Genomic DNA, 20,126 nt, shown 5'->3' on the forward strand with positions numbered 1-20,126 from the left:
AAATCTTCTGAAGCCACAGCATTTATAAAACACGAGATCAATTTCTGTCTAGTTGCTTTCCCTGAGCCAGATACTTGGCTGCTTATCTGAATGTTTTTATTTAAATTATTGGGTGTGATAAAAATCACAGCTTCCTGTGGAAGGCACAGGAAGCAGTGCAGCCCAATTTTGGGCCTCATTCTGGAGATAATTTGGGCACATGCATTGTGCACTTGCTTAACTCCCAGCTGCCCTCAGTGTGATAGAAGCACAGCACAGTGCCTTTTGTATATCTAATAATGTTTTGCTCATGAAATTTCATTATATTTATGGACTGGGTATATTTCTGAAAGACTGCAAAATAAAGAAACCTGTATAGCTGATAAATAAACTCTAACCCAGTCTTTAAATTAAAAAAAAAGGATGGGGAGGATACATAGGTGAATCCTTTAAATAGGTTTTTCTGCAGCCTGATTCAAAGAACAGGGGGCAGAAAATAAAGAATCACAGTCTTATGTATGAAAATAAGAAAATAAGGGAAGCCTGGAAGAGCAACCCACACTTATCCTGAGAAGGAGAGATCTGAAAGGCCACTGAGCAATGGCACATGGAGAGAGGAATATTCTACATCAGGAGGGAAAAAACACACAAAAATATAAGGAGAGAGCCAAAAAAAAAAAAAAAGCAGAAATAGTGCAGGAAAGTTGGGAAAAATTGGAGAAACCAGGTGGGTACAAAGGTGGGATAGTTCCTGGTACCCTGGAGAGCCTTTGGCCCTCTCCTGAGCTGGAGCCACCAAGGAATCCATCCCAGCCAGGGACGCTTACCCAGTCCCAGCACAATATCTGAACAAAACCCATCCCCAGCTTCCTTCTGCTGGTTCTGGGACCCATCCCTGAGCACAAACCCAGCCCTCCCAAAGGGCATCCTTGGGAAAGGAGCCATGGGATGGGCCCAACATCTGCACCAAGGGAGGGTTTCCATCACCCAAAAACCTCCCCCAGCTCCCAGGGCTGCAGCTCCTCATGCACACAGACCTGCTGGTATTTCCTCTCTGCCACTCTGCACCTCCCTTCCCCACTTTCAGGAGGGTTTCTTTGAAGCTGAACCATTAGAGTTGTTTGTGTTCCATTAATAATGAGGCCTCTTCTCTACAGGGACTCCTGGAACTACAGCAGTATAAATAGTGTAATAATTGAAATCAGAGAACTGAAATTTCGGTAATGTGTCACGAGAGGAGAAGAAAATCAGGCCATCTGCAACAGCAGAAAGTTAGATTAGACCCAGGTTTCCTATCTTTTGTGTCAAGTGCACCTACTTACTCACCTACTTATTTTCCATTTCAGTGAAATTCTGTCCAGCTCTTCCTGACGCAAGCTCGTCTCCCACTTTTTCACATGAAAACCTCACAGTTGTGTCTGTTTTCTATTTTCAGCCTGCACTGAAGGTAATGCTTTTGATCCACAAGCAGCCCACAAGCTGATGCAGCGCCCTTTATTCTCTTTTTTTCCCCCCAGTAATATAAAAGCTACTTTGTACAAGTAGTGAGATGAGTCGATGTTACCTGTCAGTGATTTTTGTGTGGCTTAAGTATTTTTCATCTGCCATGTACTTCTACAACTTTTCTGCTTTGCACAGTATCATACAAGGGCCTGTTGGCAAAGGAGTTAGGGATGGTTTTCATCTTTTTGCTTTTTATTTCAGTCCCTCCAAGCTGTGTGCAAAATAAACTCTGAGCATGTGATGTGACATTTTCGCTTAGCGGCCACTGCCTCCTGAAACAACCCAGACCCTCTCCAGATTTGCATTTACTTAAAATTAATAAGCTTTTAGTGAGGCAGGGCCATTTATTTGTCCTCATGACAAACAAAGAGGTGAACGCACCCGATGTTGAGTAGCTCTGGATAAAATGGGATTAAGTGCAAGGAAAATAGAGAAAATAGAGCATGTCCCACTCAATGCACACCCCAACCCTGCTGCCAGCGCCCCCCAGCACAGAGCAGGACAGGACTCAGACCTGGGCTGCTTTATAAATAACATCCATCTCCAACACACATCTCTCTTCTGTAAATTTACAGAATTTACAGAAGAGCCAAAAGTGCTGCTGAGCTTCCTTCCATTGGGGATGGGCCTGCTCTGGTCCCACACAGCAGCAGGGGTACCCAGAATAACATGGGTCAGAGAATCCCAGAATGGTTTGGGTGGGAAGGGACTTCAAATCACCCAGTGCCACCCCTGCCATGGCAGGGACACCTCCCACTGTCCCAGGTGCTCCCAGCCCCAGTGTCCAGCCTGGCCTTGGGCACTGCCAGGGATGCAGGGGCAGCCACAGCTGCTCTGGGCACCCTGGGCCAGGGCCTGCCACCCTCATAACCAAGAATCCCTTCCCAGTATTCCATGTAAACCTATCCACTTTCAGCTTGAAGCCATTCCCTGTGTCCTGTCCCTCCATCCTTGTCCCCAGTCCCTCTGCAGCTCTCCTGGAGCCCCTTCAGGCCCTGCCAGGGGCTCTGAGCTCTCCCTGGAGCTGCTCCTCTCCAGGTGAGCACCCCCAGGTGTCCCAGCCTGGCTCCAGAGGGGCTCCAGGATTCCATCAGTCATGAGGTGCTGAGGTGCTCCAGGACTGACACAGCCCCAGAGCCCCACAAAAGCCCAGCCCAACCAAGGTCCCAGTGATGCTGTGGGGTATCCATTTCCATCCCAGACTGGAGCTCTGTCTCCTCACACTGTCCCCAAGCACCCCTCATACCCCTCCTGCACTTACTGCTGAGCTATGGAAATTTCAGAGGTGGGGGAATAAAAAAAGATTAAATTAAATTATCCTTGTGTTACCTTTCCTACTAAAAACCGACTCTAAATCGTAAGTCACAGCCTGTCCTCGTTTTTCTCTGCAGCAAAACACCCAAAGCACTGGAATAATCCTTGGATTGAAAAGAACAATGGAACAGAGTAATCTTCCTGCAGACTGAAATCAGCTAATGGCAGTGCTCCGTGCCACAGGCAATGCCCTGGAAGCCAGGAAGGAGACATCCTTTATCCACTTCCCTCCTCATTTTCTTCAGCTTCCTCACTTTAGCTCTCAGTTTGTGGCATCCATGACCTGGCTGTGGAGGAAGGGATTTACACCTGGCTGCACCCAGCACTCACTCACTGGGGATGTTCCTGAGGTACCCCCAGAGCTTCCACTGCTGCCTGGGGGCCCAGCATTGTAAAGACCTTTATTGCCCCCCATCAGGGGCTTTTCTCTCCTTTGCGATGATTCTTCTGCCACTTCCAGAAAAATTCCAACCAGAATTTTTTAATCCAAAATCCCCAAGCTTACATATTGTATTAGCATGGCCCCCAATGTGCAGGAGAAATGATGAGGAGGACTCCATGATATTAGAAGGCTAATTAATTACTTTATTATTTATTATAGTATATATCTTATACTGTATTATTATTATAGTATATATTTTATACTATATTATTATACTATACTGTGTATATTTATACTATATTATTATTACAGTATATATTTTATACTATATTATTATATAGTATATATTATATATAATATATATAATATATATTTTTATACTATATTATTATTATAGTACATATTTTATACTAAATTATTATACTATACTATATATATTTATACTATATCATTATTACAGTATATATTTTATACTATATTATATAGTATATTATATATATAATATAATATATATTTTATACTATATTATTATTATAGTGTATATTCTATACTATATTACACTACATTACATCTAAACTGAAACTGCACAAGCACTCAACTGAACAAAATCTTGTGACTGTCTCCTGACCAACAGCTTTCAGAGGCTGGTCAAGAAAACAAAACATTCCCACCCCACTCCAATCAAGCAAATTCCTTCAGGTAAACAACCTTCCCCAATGCATTCCACCTCTGCACAAACACAGGCACAGCAAATGAGGTAAGGATTGTTTTGATCATTCTCTTCTTCTCTCAGGTTCAGAGAATGTGAATCCCACATTCACACTGAGAGGGGACGACCAAGTCTTGTCCTTCAAGATGGAAGGGAATTTAGGAACTTTAGGAAGTTATGGAAGTGAAACAGGGTAAATTGATGGAAGTTTATGGAAGTGAAACAGGGTAAGAACTGGAAGCTGCCCACAAACACAGCACCCACAACCAGGCAAGGGAAGGGTTTTACCACCGTTCAGTAAGAAAATATATTAAGATCAGCTTGTATTTTTATCAGCAACTTTTACTCAAGAGTCCTCCTGAAATCCAGTGCTCAGAGGTGGGATGTGACTGCACAGAGGAATATTACCAAGAACACAACGACTTGCAGGCTGGAGCAAGGGGTTAAACCCAGGAGGGTTGTACCCTTAGGGATCATTGGGATTTCTGCTCCTACCACTGCTCTTCGAAGCAGGTGACACCAGAATGACCCACTCATGGCACTGGGGATAACACTGATAATGCTGCATCAAAAGAGGTGTTTCCAGGGAGCACCAGAGATCCAAGTTAATCCTGAGAGATGCTGGGAGAAGCACTTCTGGAATGCTGGGGGCATTTCTCCTCACCTGCACTCACAAAAGATGAATTGAGCCTGGAGCTGGTGGCTTGGAAAGGCTGCCAGGGAGAGCAGGGAAGTGGAAAGTCTGAATTACAAGAAGGCAACTAAAAGAATTATTTTACATAATGTAGAAAATCAAAGGTGACAGGACCCCTGATTGTCCCTTAGCTCTCTATGCCTTTTGGTATTTATCTTGCCAGGGCTGATACATTTAGAGATGGCAGGAGTATAAAGCGCCTACACATAAAGTGAGATAGGATTCCAATCTAGAATTGCACAGAGGATCACATCCAGCTCTTGTCCATCAAGGAAAGCAAAAAGAAAAGGAAAACCAACTTGCTTTAAATGGAAATTGTCAACATTATGGGTCAGATTATGTCATGCCAAAATAAGTGTCAATTATCCAACTCTGTGGCCAAGGTCTGGGGATGTGTGATTCCAGTCCTCTATTTCACTCCACCTTCCAGCAAAAGCCAAAACACTACCCAAGTCAAACATTATCCAGGCACAGGCGTGGCTGAAACCACGTAAAATGGTGCCTGTTGTGCCTGAGACAAGATAAACAAATTGGCACTTAATAAAATCACAGAATTGCAGAGTGGTTTGGGTTGGAAGGGACCCTAAAGCTCATCCCATTCCATCCCTGCCATGGACAGGGAACCTTCCACTGCCTCAGATTTCTCCAACCTGGCCTTGAACACTTCCAGGGATGGGAATCCACAACCTCCCTGGGCACTAATACAAAAAAAAAAAAATGCAAACTGTAATTATATCTCATAATAAATGTGCAAATGCTAGAAAATAAACCAGTACCAGATTTCCAGTGCATAATGGTTAAACAAAGTCAGCCCTGAGACTTGCATGGGGTCAAAGAAGCAACAGCTTAAATTTTACATCAAAATTTTGATGTAATTTTACACCCACCAGCTGAGGATGCAGACATCCTCTCAAAAGAAAGGACAAAAATCACCACACTGATAAGGTGCTTCCCATTATCCCACTTCCAGCACTTCCACAGCCTCATAAAAGGCAGCACAACACCAGACTCTGCCCTCCTTTATTTATAAGCACAAAAGCCTGGGCAAGATTTGACTGTGCATAAGTAAAACTCTTATCTCTTGCAGTAAAGTTTTTATTAGTTCAAAATCATGAATTATTTTCCCAGCTAACCTTTGCACCTCTAAGGGGCACATTGATTATTTCTACAAAACCCAGGAAAATTAGTCCTTTCATGGCCTGCTTGGAAAATAAGCTATTTTAAAAAAGAAAAAACTACACACAAAGTTTTACTTGTTTTCTCCCTTCTCCCAAATTCCCAAACCCAAGACCTCAGGCATTTAAGCAAAGTAACCCTTGGAAAGCAAATAATTCCATGGATCTTCTTGAGCTGGAATTCTGCCTTTTTTTCACACTGCAAAAATTACAACTCGTGTACAAAAATTTTTCAAACATGAGAAGTCAGCAATGGTCTTTGATGAGCCCTGAGGAGAGGCAGCAGCAAGATGACTCCACACATTTCTGAATTTAATTTTCTGTTCTTTCGGCTTCTGATAGAAAAAGATCCTGTCTCCAGCTTGATGGGTCTGTGCAGATGAAGCTCTGCAGCATCACCAGGCAGCTCCAGGATGAGGAATGGAGGGTTGAGACTCCCTGATCCCCATTAACTGAACAGCATTAAAAACATGGCTTTCAATATTTGGGGTTTATAATTCTCAGATCTACCTCCTGTCATCACTTGCTCATGCACAGTTACTCCTTCCCTGAATCTGATTCTGCTGATGAAATAATCAGTGACAGGGAACAGCCCTCTGCCCCCTCCCCCATGAAATCCCATAAAATGCCTGGAATATGTCATGTGTTCAACATTTCAATGTGGACACGGCAGGGAAAGCTGAAATTTGGAGGTGACTTTGCTGCTCTCCTCCACCAAACTCTCCGTGGTCAATGTCACTGCCCCAGCAGCTGAACAAACTGATGACACAGAGAAAGACAAAAAGAGAAGGGGGGGACAAGAAAAGAAAAACTAAAATGTTCCTTGTGGGACATACCCCCTAAGCAGTTGGATCATCTTAATCTTCAAGCTTCTGTAATACAACTGTTGGAAGGCTCCGAGTCTGAGCACAATAAAGTGCTTTATTCAGGGAACCATATGACTCCATCAGTCATTCAAGCACATGTTTGGCACAGATTGAAAGTGAAAAGCATAGCTAAGGCAAATATTTCAAAACTGAACTTGTCTTCCTAACACACATGGTTTATATATTGGTGTAATATCTATATAACTTTTCAGTTCTCATCTAGAGTAATGTCATGGCTGAAGTACAAAATGATGGCTCTGCACCGGGCGTTTCTCAGCAGATAACACATGCCAAAAAGCCATTTAGTAGAAAATTAAAAGAGAGCTATCACCCTTGACAGGTCCAAAAAAAAAAACCCATAAAACGAAAAGTCAAAACCAAACCAAATAAAAAAAACCAACCAAACTAAAAACAAATCAAACAACCAAAAAACAAACAAAAAAAACCTGAAAAAATACCAAAAAACCCAAACAAAAAACAAAAACAAAAAAACAAAAAAACCAAAAAAACCAACAACAAAAAAAAATCCACAATAATTATAATAATTTAAAAAAAAACAAAAAAAACCCACAAAAAAAACCAAAACAAAAACCCAACAACCTACAAAAAGAGCTTTGTTCCTTCTAATTCCTGAAAATCTATTTCTGCAATCAGGATGCTGCACCATCCCTCACTGGAGAGCTGTGCTGCAACAAACCCTGGCCAGGCAGCTCCTTCCTCCTCGAGTGCCTGAGATGTGTCTGCCCTGTTTGCAGATGAAATATTGCTCATCTCAGAGCAACTCCTGCTGATGCAAATGCGATTAAAGCAATCTGGGCAGAGCACAGTGTGATTAAAGCACAAGTAATGGCAGAAGGATTTGGGCCCTCATTATACAAAATACATATTGAAATGCAGTCAAGGAGAGAAGCCAGTGTATCTCAATATCCTCCCTGTTCTCCAGAACAAAATGTGACAAGTGGAGTCGGGAGAACAACATTTGCCATTGACTGCAGGAGGGGGCAGGGAGCCTGCAGAACGTTTCAAATAACCCAAACCCAGCTTTATGATGTGTATAGAATGTGTACAGGGATATATTTGGGAAACAGCTGTCCAGCCTCATTTGGGATGCTGTTAAGTTTGACTGAGGAATTACTATTCAGGACCACTCCAAAGAAAGAGTTGTCTCTTTTTTTTTTTTTCCCCTAGAAGAGAACATTTCAAAATAGAGAGGAATAAAGCAGCGAAGCTCTGAAGGAAAGGGCATTCCAGCACAGTGGGTCATGGGGGAGGATCGAGAGGTTCCCCCCATGGAAGAGCTCAGGGCTTGGAGTTCACAGAAGAGGGCAAGCCAGAAGTGCAAGATTCCAGCCCAAAGGAGCTTTGGAAAGTCCATGACGCAGCAGCTTAGGAGAACTTCTGTCCTCCTGCTGCAAACCCTCTTTTCAGCTGCTTCTTTTCCGAGCCCTGATCCACACTCTATCAATTGGCCCAGCCCTTCCCTCTGGTAAAAACAGGCAGGACAGGGCTACTAATGGAGGAAAATCCTCAAGGGTTGCACAGTGCCTTTCCCACAGGTATTCATTCCCAGGCTGCCAGAGTGAAGGATGGCCCATCTCAACTCTGGGACACTTCTGCTTGTTCCGAAATTGCTGCTTCTCCCCCAAAGAGCCCCAGAGATCTTTGTTTTTGATTATGAACTCAGCCTTGCACCCTGCTGTACCAGCCAAAAACACTTACTGAGGCAGAGAAATAATAACCTGTGCTTTACAAGCACAAGGAATCCACCCAGCTCCAAGGGCAGAGAGAAAGGTACTAAATATATCTTCACTTCTCAGCAATGAGTCCACATAATTATGTGAAAATCCACGTCCAGTGCTCCTCTCCAACTCCTCCCCTCCAAAGCCTCATGAAAGGCTACTTTCACTGAGTGAAGTTCAAATTACTCTCCAAAATACAATTTCCTCTTGGTCTTTCAAAAGGTACAGTGCAATCCCTCTCTGCAGTGATTTACTAACCTGCCTCAGCGAGTGCAGGGAATCCTCACACAGGGAAATGAGGGATGTTCCTTGCTGTGTACAACCAGCACAGAAAAGCACCAAGGAGTGGGAGCTGCAGCTGTGCTCCTCACAGGCACAGGTCATTGTGGCATTCATATTGTCTGGAAAAATCCCTTCATCCAGGATTTTTCTCCTGGGAAGCTGAGAAGCCTCAGAGAAAAAGGAAAACATTAATTATCTGATTTGCTTCTCCTGTGTTTTGCTGCTTTGGAATGTGTTTGGAGATTGTTTACCCACAGGTGATTGTTTCATTGGATTCATGTGAATTGTTTTTACTTATTGGCCAATCAGGGCCAAACTGTGTCAAGACTCTGGAAAGAGTCACAAGTTTTCATTATTATCTTTTTAGCCTTCTGTCTGTACCCTTTCTCTATTCTTTAGTATAGTTCAGTATAGCATTCTTTAATATAATATAGTATCATAAAATTATAATAAATTTGCCTTCTGAGAACATGGAATCAGATTCATCATTCCTTCCTCGTCTGGGGAACCCCACAAGTACAACAGATCATTCCTTCAGATTTCTCTGGGAAACACAGCACACCCAGCTGGGGTGAGCTGCAGTGTTAATTTAGGTGGGGAGGCAGGGGATGTGATTTGTAGTTCTTCCCCAAGTCTAGAAAAGGAGCTGCTGGGCTGAGGAGTTTATATCCAGGAGTTTATAACCAGGAGTTTTTATCTCCATTAGGAGTTCTTATATCCATCAGGAGTTTATGTCCACCAGGAGTTCCTGTTTGGGTGGGGAATACCCGATCCTTACATCACACAACAGCAGGCAGAGGAAAATGAGCTGCACCTGCTCCAGCACAAGCTGTCACTGAATCTCTCTTTTGGTTTTTAAAGCATGAATGAAAAGATAACTTGGAGTTAGTTAATGTTCTTGAAGCCACCTCTGCTGCTCAGGTTTATGAGTGTGACCTTGCAGAAAGTGTCACCGTGAGCCCTGGGTCGCTCTGTAACTCCTGACTTTCACACATTCCTTCAGCAATGAGCTACAGGAGCAAAGAACATTTATTTTTATGGTTTCTTCAGGGCAGGATATCTCCCCAGATCACAACAGCAGCTCTGCTCATCTGTTCTGGTGCTGCAGAAAGGATTTTAAATGCCAGCACAGGACACGAGCGCCAGGCTGTACAAAGGAGTCGGGTCCATGGAGAGGAGGGAATTTATCCCAAAAGAGTTTCAGGCATAAAGACAAGGAAAACACAGCATGCAGAGTAAATAGCTCCTTCTTCCTAAAGTGTCAAGATTTAAACTAAAAGAGGAGAGATTTAGGTTGGATATCAGGAAGAATTTCCTCTCTGTAAGGGTGGAAAAGGGCTGGGATGGAATTCCCAGATCAGCTGGGGCTGCCCCTGGATCCCTGGCAGTGCCCAAGGCCAGGCTGGACATTGGGGCTGGGAGCACCTGGGACAGTGGGAGGTGGCACTGGGTGGGATTTAAGGTCCCTTCCAACCCAAACTGTTCTGGGATTTCTTCTGCAACGATCCCATTCTTCCACCTTGGTGTTCACCCAAAGTGTGTCTGTGCCTTATTCAAGAGGCAAGAAATGGAGAAATAAATCCTCATTATTTTGGGATGCTCTCCTCATGCATCAATGCCCACATCAAGATGCAAGAGCAGATTTGAACCTGGAGATCCTTTAGTGATCTCCAGCTCCAAAAGGAACGTGGCTGAGGTGCTGTGTCCATCCCTGGTGCTCCAGAGGGATAAAGTGAATTTATTCCCAACTCTCTCTGTCATCACAGTGCTCTCAGTGGCAGAAAAGGAATGGAATATAAACTTCAGTAATATGGACTGAATTATCCTCCTCACATCTTCTAAGTGTTGAAGCAGCAGGGGATCTCCAGCACAGACCATCACTGCATTCAGTGCTGCTGGATAAAAACTGCTCGTGCTCAGCTCCATTCCTGAGCAGGCCCATGTGACCCCTTTACTAAATGATAAAGTCCAGATTTTGTAATTTTTAATTTTTTTTTGCATAACTATAGCGAAACAATCCCATAAATACTTGAATTTGTTGAAGTTGGTATCTTCATATATTCTTTCAGAGGTAAGCAGTCACACATGAGGTTTATCTTTCAGCTGCTTGCAGGATTAGAACATTCAAAAGGAGCAAGAAAACAGCCAACTTCCACCATTGTCAGAAGAAGATTTTTCACTTAATGCATATGATATATACTATTAAACTAAATTTCCATGGGTTGACACAGTTCCTCTTGAAAAAATACCCCAAAATAAATGAGTAAAAGATACTTTTGTGCCAAATTCTGCATCCAGCTTTTTCTGCTTTGATGTGCATTATCCAGCATGGCTACCAGGCCATGACACGTTTCACTTCTTGCCTTATTACATCATAGATTTGGGACAAGAAAGAATTTGTTCTTCTAATCACTGCTTTTAGCAAGTTGACCTTGTGAAAGGACAATTTCCTGCCTCCAAACTCTTGCTTATCCTAGCTCCAGGTCATGGAAAGCAGCAAATTCATTTGTCTGGGGTGTAAAGTATTAAGCGGAACAACCTGAAGGGATTAAATAGATTAATTTCTGATTAGATTATGCAGTTCAAGTCACTTGATAACAACTTAGTCTCAAAATCCAGGCTGAACCCTAAAAAGAGAAGGGTCAGCATGCTGCAGCAGGGCTTTACTAAGAAACAATCCCTTCTTTTAGTTAGTGGGGTGGCAAAAAGATAAAAATTGAATACATTTGAAGCACTTTGCTCTGTGTTAAGCAGGAACAAAAGGGGTTGAGCTCTTGGACTGCACTGCCCTCAAACTGTGGGGTTTTAATTTATTGAGTCATAGATCTGCCCTGGAGACTCAGCAGGACCTAAGAGAAGCCTCTGCAGGTGTGATTCAGGGATGGAGCACTCCAGGACTGTGCAGATGATGTGCTTTTGTCCAGGGAGAAACTTGAGGAGCTGCTTGAAATACAAGTGCAAAGTGCAGGCAGCGGGGAGAGCGAGATCCAGGGTGAGGTGCAGTAAAACATAAAAGGTTGTAGAGGAAGGAAAGTCACCAAAAAAAGGGGATTAAATAAAAAATCCCTGCAATATGGGCAGCCTGGCATCCTAAGCAGGATGGGATGGTGTGAGACAGAGCCTGCTGGCGTGGCAGGGCCTGGCTGGACAACCTGACAGCATTCCAGATTTCCAAACACCTTAGAAATGTCCATTCCTGCATTATTGCAGCTCTCACAGCACAAGTGAAGAGAAACCCACCCCAAGAGCCCAGCAAGGCAGCTCAGGGCTCACCCTTCTCTCTGCCACAGCCCAAAAGGAGGCTCTGGAACACAAAAGATCCAGAGCCCAGCTGGACTCCTTGGCCAGGCTGCCCTGGCAGTGTCAGATCTGCTGGAAGCAGCAGGGATAAATTGTCAGGAGAAGGAGATGTGAGGTATGGGGAAGGCTGGGGGAGGAACAAATAAACCTTTACATGATGTGGAAACCCAGGGCACCACAGGGAATATTTCCCTCTCTGCTCTGTGGTGCTCTGACCCAGGACTGTGACCCTCATCCGTGGAGAAAGTTTCCCAGACTTCAACATAGACTGGAGTCCACAAAATAGAAATAGATTATAGATTATATAGAAAAATAGATTATAGAGAGCAGTGTAGGTGTATCACTTGGTGAGAAATTGAGGTTTTGAGATTTTTAGTGTGTTGTGGATGGAAGCAAGATGGAGGGCACAGGGCGTCCTCAAGGGTTTCTTCTTCGTGCTTCTTCTTCCTTCTCCTCCATGGGTTTGGGTGGCATTTTGTAATTGGGCAGAAAAGTCTGCACTGTGGGCTCTGTGGGATCAGTTATTGGGTTAAAAGGGAAAATAATCCAGGGGTCAGCTCTTAATTGGACATTTTAGTCTTAAAAGCCCTTGGAACAAGAGATTGTTGGGCATTTTGTGCCTTCTAATGAAAAGCTGTCCAACTCACAGCAGTGAGACTGTTTTACTGATAAGAAATAATAAACACCTGAGTCTGAACACGAACTGCCCTCTCAAATGCCTTCAATCCAGACCCAGAGAAACCCACAACTGGTACCACCACAACATGAGTTGAGTCTTTTCAGAACAGAATTTCATGATCACAGTTGCTGAGTGAGGGCCTTGGTGGGAATAACGGATAAATGGATATCTTCAGTGGGATAAACAGATAAACAGAGCCCTGGGCTGCTGCAGTCACCCTCAGGCCACCAGAGAAATCCCCCTGGGGCTCACAGGATGCAAAAGCACCCAAAACACAGCCTGGCAACCATGAGTTCAAGGATGCTCTTTGTCTCTGGATCAGGACCTTTCCAAAAATCCCAAGCAGAGCAAGAGCTGAGGCCCCCAAGGGAGCAGCAGTGAAGAACCTGTCAGCTCCCCAGAGAGCCAGAGGTGAAGGATGCAGACACTGCTGAAGAGTGGCAGTAAAATTCCTCTGCTGGGGGATTTTGGCAGGGATCTCTGGAGCCCCATGGCCAGGGACAGCTCATGCCAGGCTGTCTGAAGGGGATAATCAGACAAGGAGGAGGTGATTATGCACACACCAGAAATATCTGCCACAAATGCTGGAGCAGTTTGAGAGAAATCAGGATTTGTAAATGAGCTCTGAAACACAGAGGGTGATGGAGAAATCAGGTTTAGAGCACAAGACAAAGCAACATCTCTTCTCCTGCAATTTATTTCCATTAGACCCAAGGAAGCTGCAATCAGTAGCAAATTAAAATCTAGACAAAACTGATTTTAAGTGTAAGGTAGAGGATTTTGGGTTGCAGTTTTAGGATTTGCATTTTTTCATGCCCAGACAAGCTGTGGCTCTTCTATCCCTGGAAGTGTCCAAGGCCAGGCTGGACAGGACTTGGAGCCACCTGGGATGGTGGAAGGTGCCCATGGCAGGGGGTGGAATGAAATGGTTTTTAAGGTCCCTTCCAACCCAAACCATTCTAAGAGTAATTAGTTTTCTGCTGTTTTCCCAGCTAACGCACAATATTTAAAATAATTGTAAAAGTTTGTGGACAAACACACACAGACACACAATCGCTAATTTGGACTTTATCCACAGCATCACTTTGTCTGCCCTGCAGAAACAGGACAGCCTTGAGCACAAAAGCCTTGTACAGGTGCAGATTTTAAGATATTTGACTGAGACTGGAAGATCAGATCTTATCCTTTATATCCCACTTCACAAGGACAACAAAGTTCATTTGGCCTGGTTGAGTTTTCCTCTTTTGTCCATGAGTTCCTTTAAGCAGAAACCCAGCACAAGACTGAAAACTAAGAGGGCAATTGTAAAACCACCAAAAAAAATGTTAAGAAAACATACTAAAAGCAAGCAACAAGGCTACTTTGAAGTTATCTAGCCCACAACCTGATAATTTCTGTTTAATAACAGAGCTGTCACTCAGGCAGACACACATTATTGCCACATTTCAAACCCAGCTCTCAAGGCATATCATAACTCCAACTTGTCTTAATCACTAAGCAGGGGTTTATGTAAAAACCAGGATGTCCTGGCAGCGATGGGATGTCCTGCAGGGCTCCAGAATGCCCAGTGAGAGCCATTCCAGCCCAGCCAGGAGTGCCTGGCGTCACTGGCAGGGTGCAAAGGAGTGCCTGCAACTTTCAGCACCTCCGTGCCCAAGAAAGCAGCACAAGCTCTGGCAGGGCTGAAGCTGTGCTCTGCTCCCACAGGAAAAAAAGTGGAATTAAGGCAGGGGATGCTCACTGAATATTCTGGGTGAAAAAGAGCAAATTACAGACATGGTATGGAAAGAAGAGGAGAAGGAAGATATAAGAAGGCAAATCCAAGGGCCAGCAACCACCACAGCTGCCCAAATGTAGACACCTAAAACCTATAAAGACACCATGGAGATGAGCAGCTGGCACAGACTTTACACAGAGCTTAAATCGTCGGTGTGAGTGTAACCTTAGAGCTTCACTTGGCTCTGAGGGAATTCTGAGCACCAGGAACCGGATTTCCACCCCCTCTTCCCCTTCTGCTCACTCCTCTGTGTGCCAGAGCCAAGTCACCCTCAGTTTGCCCACTTGGTGTTGTAGGGACAAACACTTTGAAGTATTTTACCTCAGATTTTCCCAACTGCAAGTGAACTTCCAAACCATGGAGGGGCTGGCCAGCCAGTGGGTTCCATACTCAGAGAAGGAGCCATCCTCCCACCCAAACCAACCCTCCCTTTCCCCACAAAAAGAGAATAACCACAGGGCACCTATTTCCCTTCATCTGCCAGGGAACTTCTGCAGCCTTCACCCCAAACCCACTGATTTGGTGCAAACACAAGTGCTGGCAAAGAGAAACCAAGACCCCTCCCAAAGGCAAAGCTTAAAATCCTGTTAATCCATTAAGATAAATTCCAGGTGCTTGATCAAAGGCAACACCTTGTCCTTTCCCCCTCTGGGATTTCCATGAGCTAAATTATCTCCCCATCTTTTCTTTTAGCAAGTTCAGAGCCAAAGTCCCAGTGAAAGTCGCTGTCAGTACATTTGAAGATAAGCAAATATTTGCAAAGCTTCAAGTTACAATGGGAAAAAAATGGGCAAAAAAAAAAAAAGACAAAAAAAAGACCAAACACAGGAGTTTGTAGTAACACTCAGGGACACAGGCACCCTCGGTGCTGTTAAATGTGTTCATAGAGGAGAATCTCTTTTCCTCTCTCACACGAAGATGCAGTCAGCTGCTGCTTAGCGAAGACAAGAGGACCTGGGCGCTCTGAGGATTCCAGAACAAACCCCAGACTTGCTGTAGGGAGGGACAATCCCTTCCTAGGCTGTTCCCATCCGTATAACACGGACAGCACAGCGCTCCACAGCTGAATCCCCGCCTGGAGCTCACTTTGAATGAACGCAGCGGCGGTGAGAAAACTTTTACCCAGCCAGGACGCTTTTACCATCACTTATTTGGCTTTTCCGCGCAATTTTCCCCAGCTGGAAACAGAGCCCGAACTCTGACAAGACTCCCAGACCTTTGAACGCAGCCCCGGGGGCGGTTTGGAGGGGATGCGTGGGAGGAGAATTTCCAACACCCCCTTCTCTCCCCGGGACCCTGCAGGGCACCCCCGAATGAACACAACAGGGGGATGGATCCCCGGGATGGGACCGGCGGGGATGGGGGTGCCGAGGAGGGAGCAGCAGGTTTGCGGGTGCCAGGGGATGACTCCTGCTGGATTTGGGGGTGCAGAAAAGGGAGCAGCAGGTTTGGGGGTGCCGGGGGATAAGGGCAGAGAAGGGAGCAGCAAATTTGGGGATGTCTGGGGATGGGGGCGCAGAGAAGGGAGCAGCAGGTTTGGGGGTGCTGGGAGTTGACACCCGGTGGATTTGGGGGTGCAGAAAAGGGAGCAGCAGGTTTGGGGGTGCCGGGGGATGGGGGCAGAGAAGGCACCAGCAAGTTTGGGGGTGCTGAGGGATGACACCCGGTGGATTTGGGGGTGCAAAGAAAGGAGCAGCAGGTTTGGGGGTGCCGGGGGATGGGGATGCAGAGAAGGGAGCAGCAGGTTTGTGGGTGCAGAGGAGGGAGCAGCAAGTTTGGGGTGCCGGGGGATGGCACCCCGTGGATTTGGGGGTACAGAGAAGGCAGCAACAGGTTTTGGGGTGCAAAGAAAGGAGCAGCAAGTTTGGGGGTGCCGGGGGACGGGAGTGCCGAGAAAGAAGCAGTAGGTTTGGGGGTGCAGAGGAGGGAGCAGCAAGTTTGGGGGTGCCGGGGGATGGGGGTGCAGAGAAGGGAGCAGCAGTTTGGGGGTGCCATGGTGGGTCCGGGGGTGCCGGGGGGTCGCAGAGCGGAGTTTTCCGGGGAATCTCCGCGGAGCCGCTCCGGGGAGCGGGAGCTCCGCGCTCCGCGTGTGTCCGGCCGGGACCTCCCGCCCCATCCCCGCAGCGGGGCGGGGGCAGCGGCGCTCCGGATCCATCTCCCTGCTCCTCGTCCGGCTAAAATGGAGCGGGATCCGTTCGGGAGAAGCCCGGGGCTGTGTGTGACTTACCGCGGGGCGATGCGGAGAGCGGGCAGCCCGGGCCGAGCAGCAGCAGCAGCAGCAGCAGCGCGGGGAGCCGGGCCGGGGGCAGCGCACGGCGGGAGCGCGGCTGCGCTGCCTGGAGGCGCTTTGACATCGCAGCCCAGACTGAGGGAGACAAACTTTCATCAGCTGGGGCTGGAGAGCAGCCCCATAATATACAGTTACCGAGAGGAGCGAGCTGGGACTCAGGATGTGAGAGATTTCCTGCATGCAGTTAACTCCAAAACCCCTCCTGCTCCTGCCTCAGCTGCTGATGAGCTGGGCTCGGCTGCTTAGGGGAAAAAAAAAATAGAGGAGTTGGGGTTTTTTCTTTTTCTTTTTTTTTTTTCCTCCCTTATTCAAATAGGTTTGTGTCGGTTATTTCGTATTTTTTTGTTGTTGTTCTTTTGGCAAGGACCAAACTTAATCCTGCACCCCTGGAACATCTGAGCCCCTCCGCAGGGTCCCAGCCCCGGGGGGCTCTGGAGTCCCCCCTCCCTCTCATCCTTGAGTTTTCCCTTTTTTTTTCCTGCCTGCCGCCTCTGGAAAGTCATCTGTGTACGTTACAGCTCAGGGGTTATTTATTGGTTTCATAATTATTTCAGAGTTGTTTCTGGTGTTGGTTCTTATTTTATATTGTGGGGGTTTTAAAAGAAGGAGAAAAAAAAAAAAGAAAACAAACAACAAAACATACCCACAGAGTTGCCAGATGCATTTTTTAAAATCTCCCTCATTCAAATTATTATTACTGACTGTCTGGGAGAATAACCAAATACAGATTATCTGCTCCTTAATGTACCACCAAAACACATGTAATGCCCACATGTTGCTGTGGAGCAGCAGAAAAAAAAGAGAATCAAATCCTGAAGATCCTCACAGACTTTTATTGTGCAGTTTTCAGCTTTAATTTACTAAAATTGTCCCCGAATCTCACAGTTTGGATGTTGATACTGAATTCTGCAGCTTGGCTCCATGTTCCTTGTGCACGAAACAGTTGGCAGAGGTGCTCTGAGATGTGTCTGTGGGCCAGCAGGCACAAGAGCCATGCAATCCCACTGGAAAATGGTGTTTGGAAAGCACAGATTTGGGGCTGTTCTGGAGCAGAGGATGCTGATTATTCCCAGTGATCCAGACTGTACTTTTCAGCAGCTCTGGGGATAAATGAGCCAGAAATTCCAGGGGTACAACCTCTGTGGCTCCCAAACTGGAGCCTGGCACGGTGCCCTGGCAGCATCACTGAGCCATCCAGGGCTAACTGTGGTAATGCCAGGTCAGGGCAGCACAAACAAAGCTGGAAAAGGGCTGGGATCATGAACAATGTGCACAGAGGGCTCTCATCAACTGCTGTGCTTCACACTTAAAAAGCAACTTTCACCTCTTACCCCTCTGCCCAAACCAGACCCACAGACTTACCTCAAATTGCTCAGAAATTTGGATTTTGTCTACACTTATGCCTCATCTCACATCTTCCTCATCGTGTGCATCCCCTCTCCTTGGGAGCAGTCAGGGATTAGCCCGTGTGTAACTTTAAATAGCCAAATGCTAAATTTTCCCTACTCAGCCATTATCAATTACAGTTTAACAGCTACACTCAGCAACGTTTTATCCCTCAAATATAAACTAATGAACTGCATCAACTCTCTCATTAAGGACATATGTGCTCCACACAGAACATTGGTTAAAAACATTAAAATTCAAACAGAAGACTCCTTTGTGGAAGGCCACCATTAAAGCCATGTAGACATCTTTAGTCTTTGAAGGTACTTTTCCCATTAAAATGAAAAAAAAAACAGTTAAAGGGAACTAAAGACTTCTAAATAGGGTTTTGGTAATCCCACAAGGCTTTTCTTTACAGTGGTAGTACTTTTATCTGAGTAACAATATTTGCTAGCAGAGAATGTGGAACCAATTATATCTTGGTCATTCATTAGCATGAATGAAGTAGATATTACCAGAGTTTCTCCTCCTCCCCCCAAAAGGAATTGTTGCCTTTTACCATTTTGATTTTATGGGCTTGAAGTTGATAAATCAATAAAATTTATCACAAAAGAGCCCTGAATATTTTATTAACAACATCCATGTAGGAATGCTACTGAATTACAGCTACTACTGGAGAATGACATAATTTCACCTCAGTTTCAAAATTCTCTTGGAAAAAACAAGACCCTCCAAGCACAGGGCAGGTAATGGGAAGTGTCCCTGCTTCACTGGGATGTGTAGGGAGAGGCCAGGCCTGGCCTTTTAATTCCTCGTGTCAAAACACCTCCCACAATCAGTTTTACAAGGCTTGGTTTATCCACCTCAGAAGAACAAGGCCGAGTTTCCCTGCAGGAAATGAAAATTGCATCCAGGTTGTGTGGCTGCTTCAAAGGGGGCCACAGTCCTGATTGTCCAGGTTATTCCCATGGGCCATGGATCTCGATCCAATCCATTCATCCATCCATCCATCCATCCATCCATCCATCCATCCATCCATCATCAATCCACCCATCCATCCATCCATCCCTCATCCATCCATCATCCATCCATGCATCCATCCATCCATCCATCCATCCATCCATCCATCCATCCAATCCACCCATCCATCCATCCATCCCTCATCCATCCATCATCCATCCATGCATCCATCCATCCATGCATCATCCATCCATCCATCCATCCATCCATCCATCCATCCATCAATCCATCCATCCATCCATCCATCCATCCATCCATCCCCATCCATCCATCCATCCATCCCTCATCCATCCATCATCCATCTCCATCATCCATCCATCATCATCCATCCATCATCATCCATCCCTCATCCATCCCTCATCCATCCATCATCCATCCATCCATCATCCATCCATCATGCATCCATCAATCCATCCATCCATCCATCCATCCATCCATCCATCCATCCATCCATCCATCCATCCATCCATCCATCCAAGCTTTGTTCTTCACCACTCTCAGGGGAAGAAAAATAGAGGGATGGGGGTGTGGAGGTGTCTCACTGCTTTTGCAGTTGTTTTTACCTTTCTGGCTTTCGCTATTCCTTTTTTCCATCCATCCATCCATCCATCCATCCATCCATCCATCCATCCATCCATCCATCCATCCATCCATCCATCCATCCATCCATCCATCCATCCATCCTTTCATCCTTTCATCCTTTGTTCTTCAGCGCTCTCGGGGGTCTCCAGCACCTCTGTGCTTGGAGGTGTGTGCAGGAACAGCTCCGTGTCACCTGTGGCTGGGGAATGTCCAAGGAATGAAGTGACAAGGTGACAAGGATTTCCCGGATCTGCCAGGGGTGCCTCTGGACTGTGTGGCACTCACTTCCCCAGAGGGCTTTGGAAACACATCACTGACACGTTTTATGAAAAATCCTTTTGCTAGGATCTTTTCTCCTGAGAACCTGAGAGGCCTCAGAAACAAAATGTAACCAATGGTTATCTGCTGCTGTGGAATGCAACAGGTGCATCTGTGATTGGTCTCATGTA

The 20,126-nt window shown here is 45.6% G+C and overlaps 1 protein-coding gene across 1 annotated transcript in view; it reads right to left on the minus strand.

Annotated features, from left to right (window-relative positions):
- ADAM12 (ADAM metallopeptidase domain 12) overlaps window positions 1–16,916 on the minus strand; it is a 183,130-nt gene extending 166,214 nt beyond the window's left edge. The window contains 1 exon segment of the mRNA XM_030950913.1: window positions 16,627–16,916. Coding sequence (XP_030806773.1) covers window positions 16,627–16,753 — 127 coding nt within the window. The 5' untranslated portion in view covers window positions 16,754–16,916.
- Between the last annotated feature and the right edge of the window lie 3,210 nt (window positions 16,917–20,126).

This window comes from Camarhynchus parvulus, chromosome 6 (assembly GCF_901933205.1).
Source record: "Camarhynchus parvulus chromosome 6, STF_HiC, whole genome shotgun sequence".
Classification (NCBI taxonomy): Eukaryota; Metazoa; Chordata; class Aves; order Passeriformes; family Thraupidae; genus Camarhynchus; species Camarhynchus parvulus.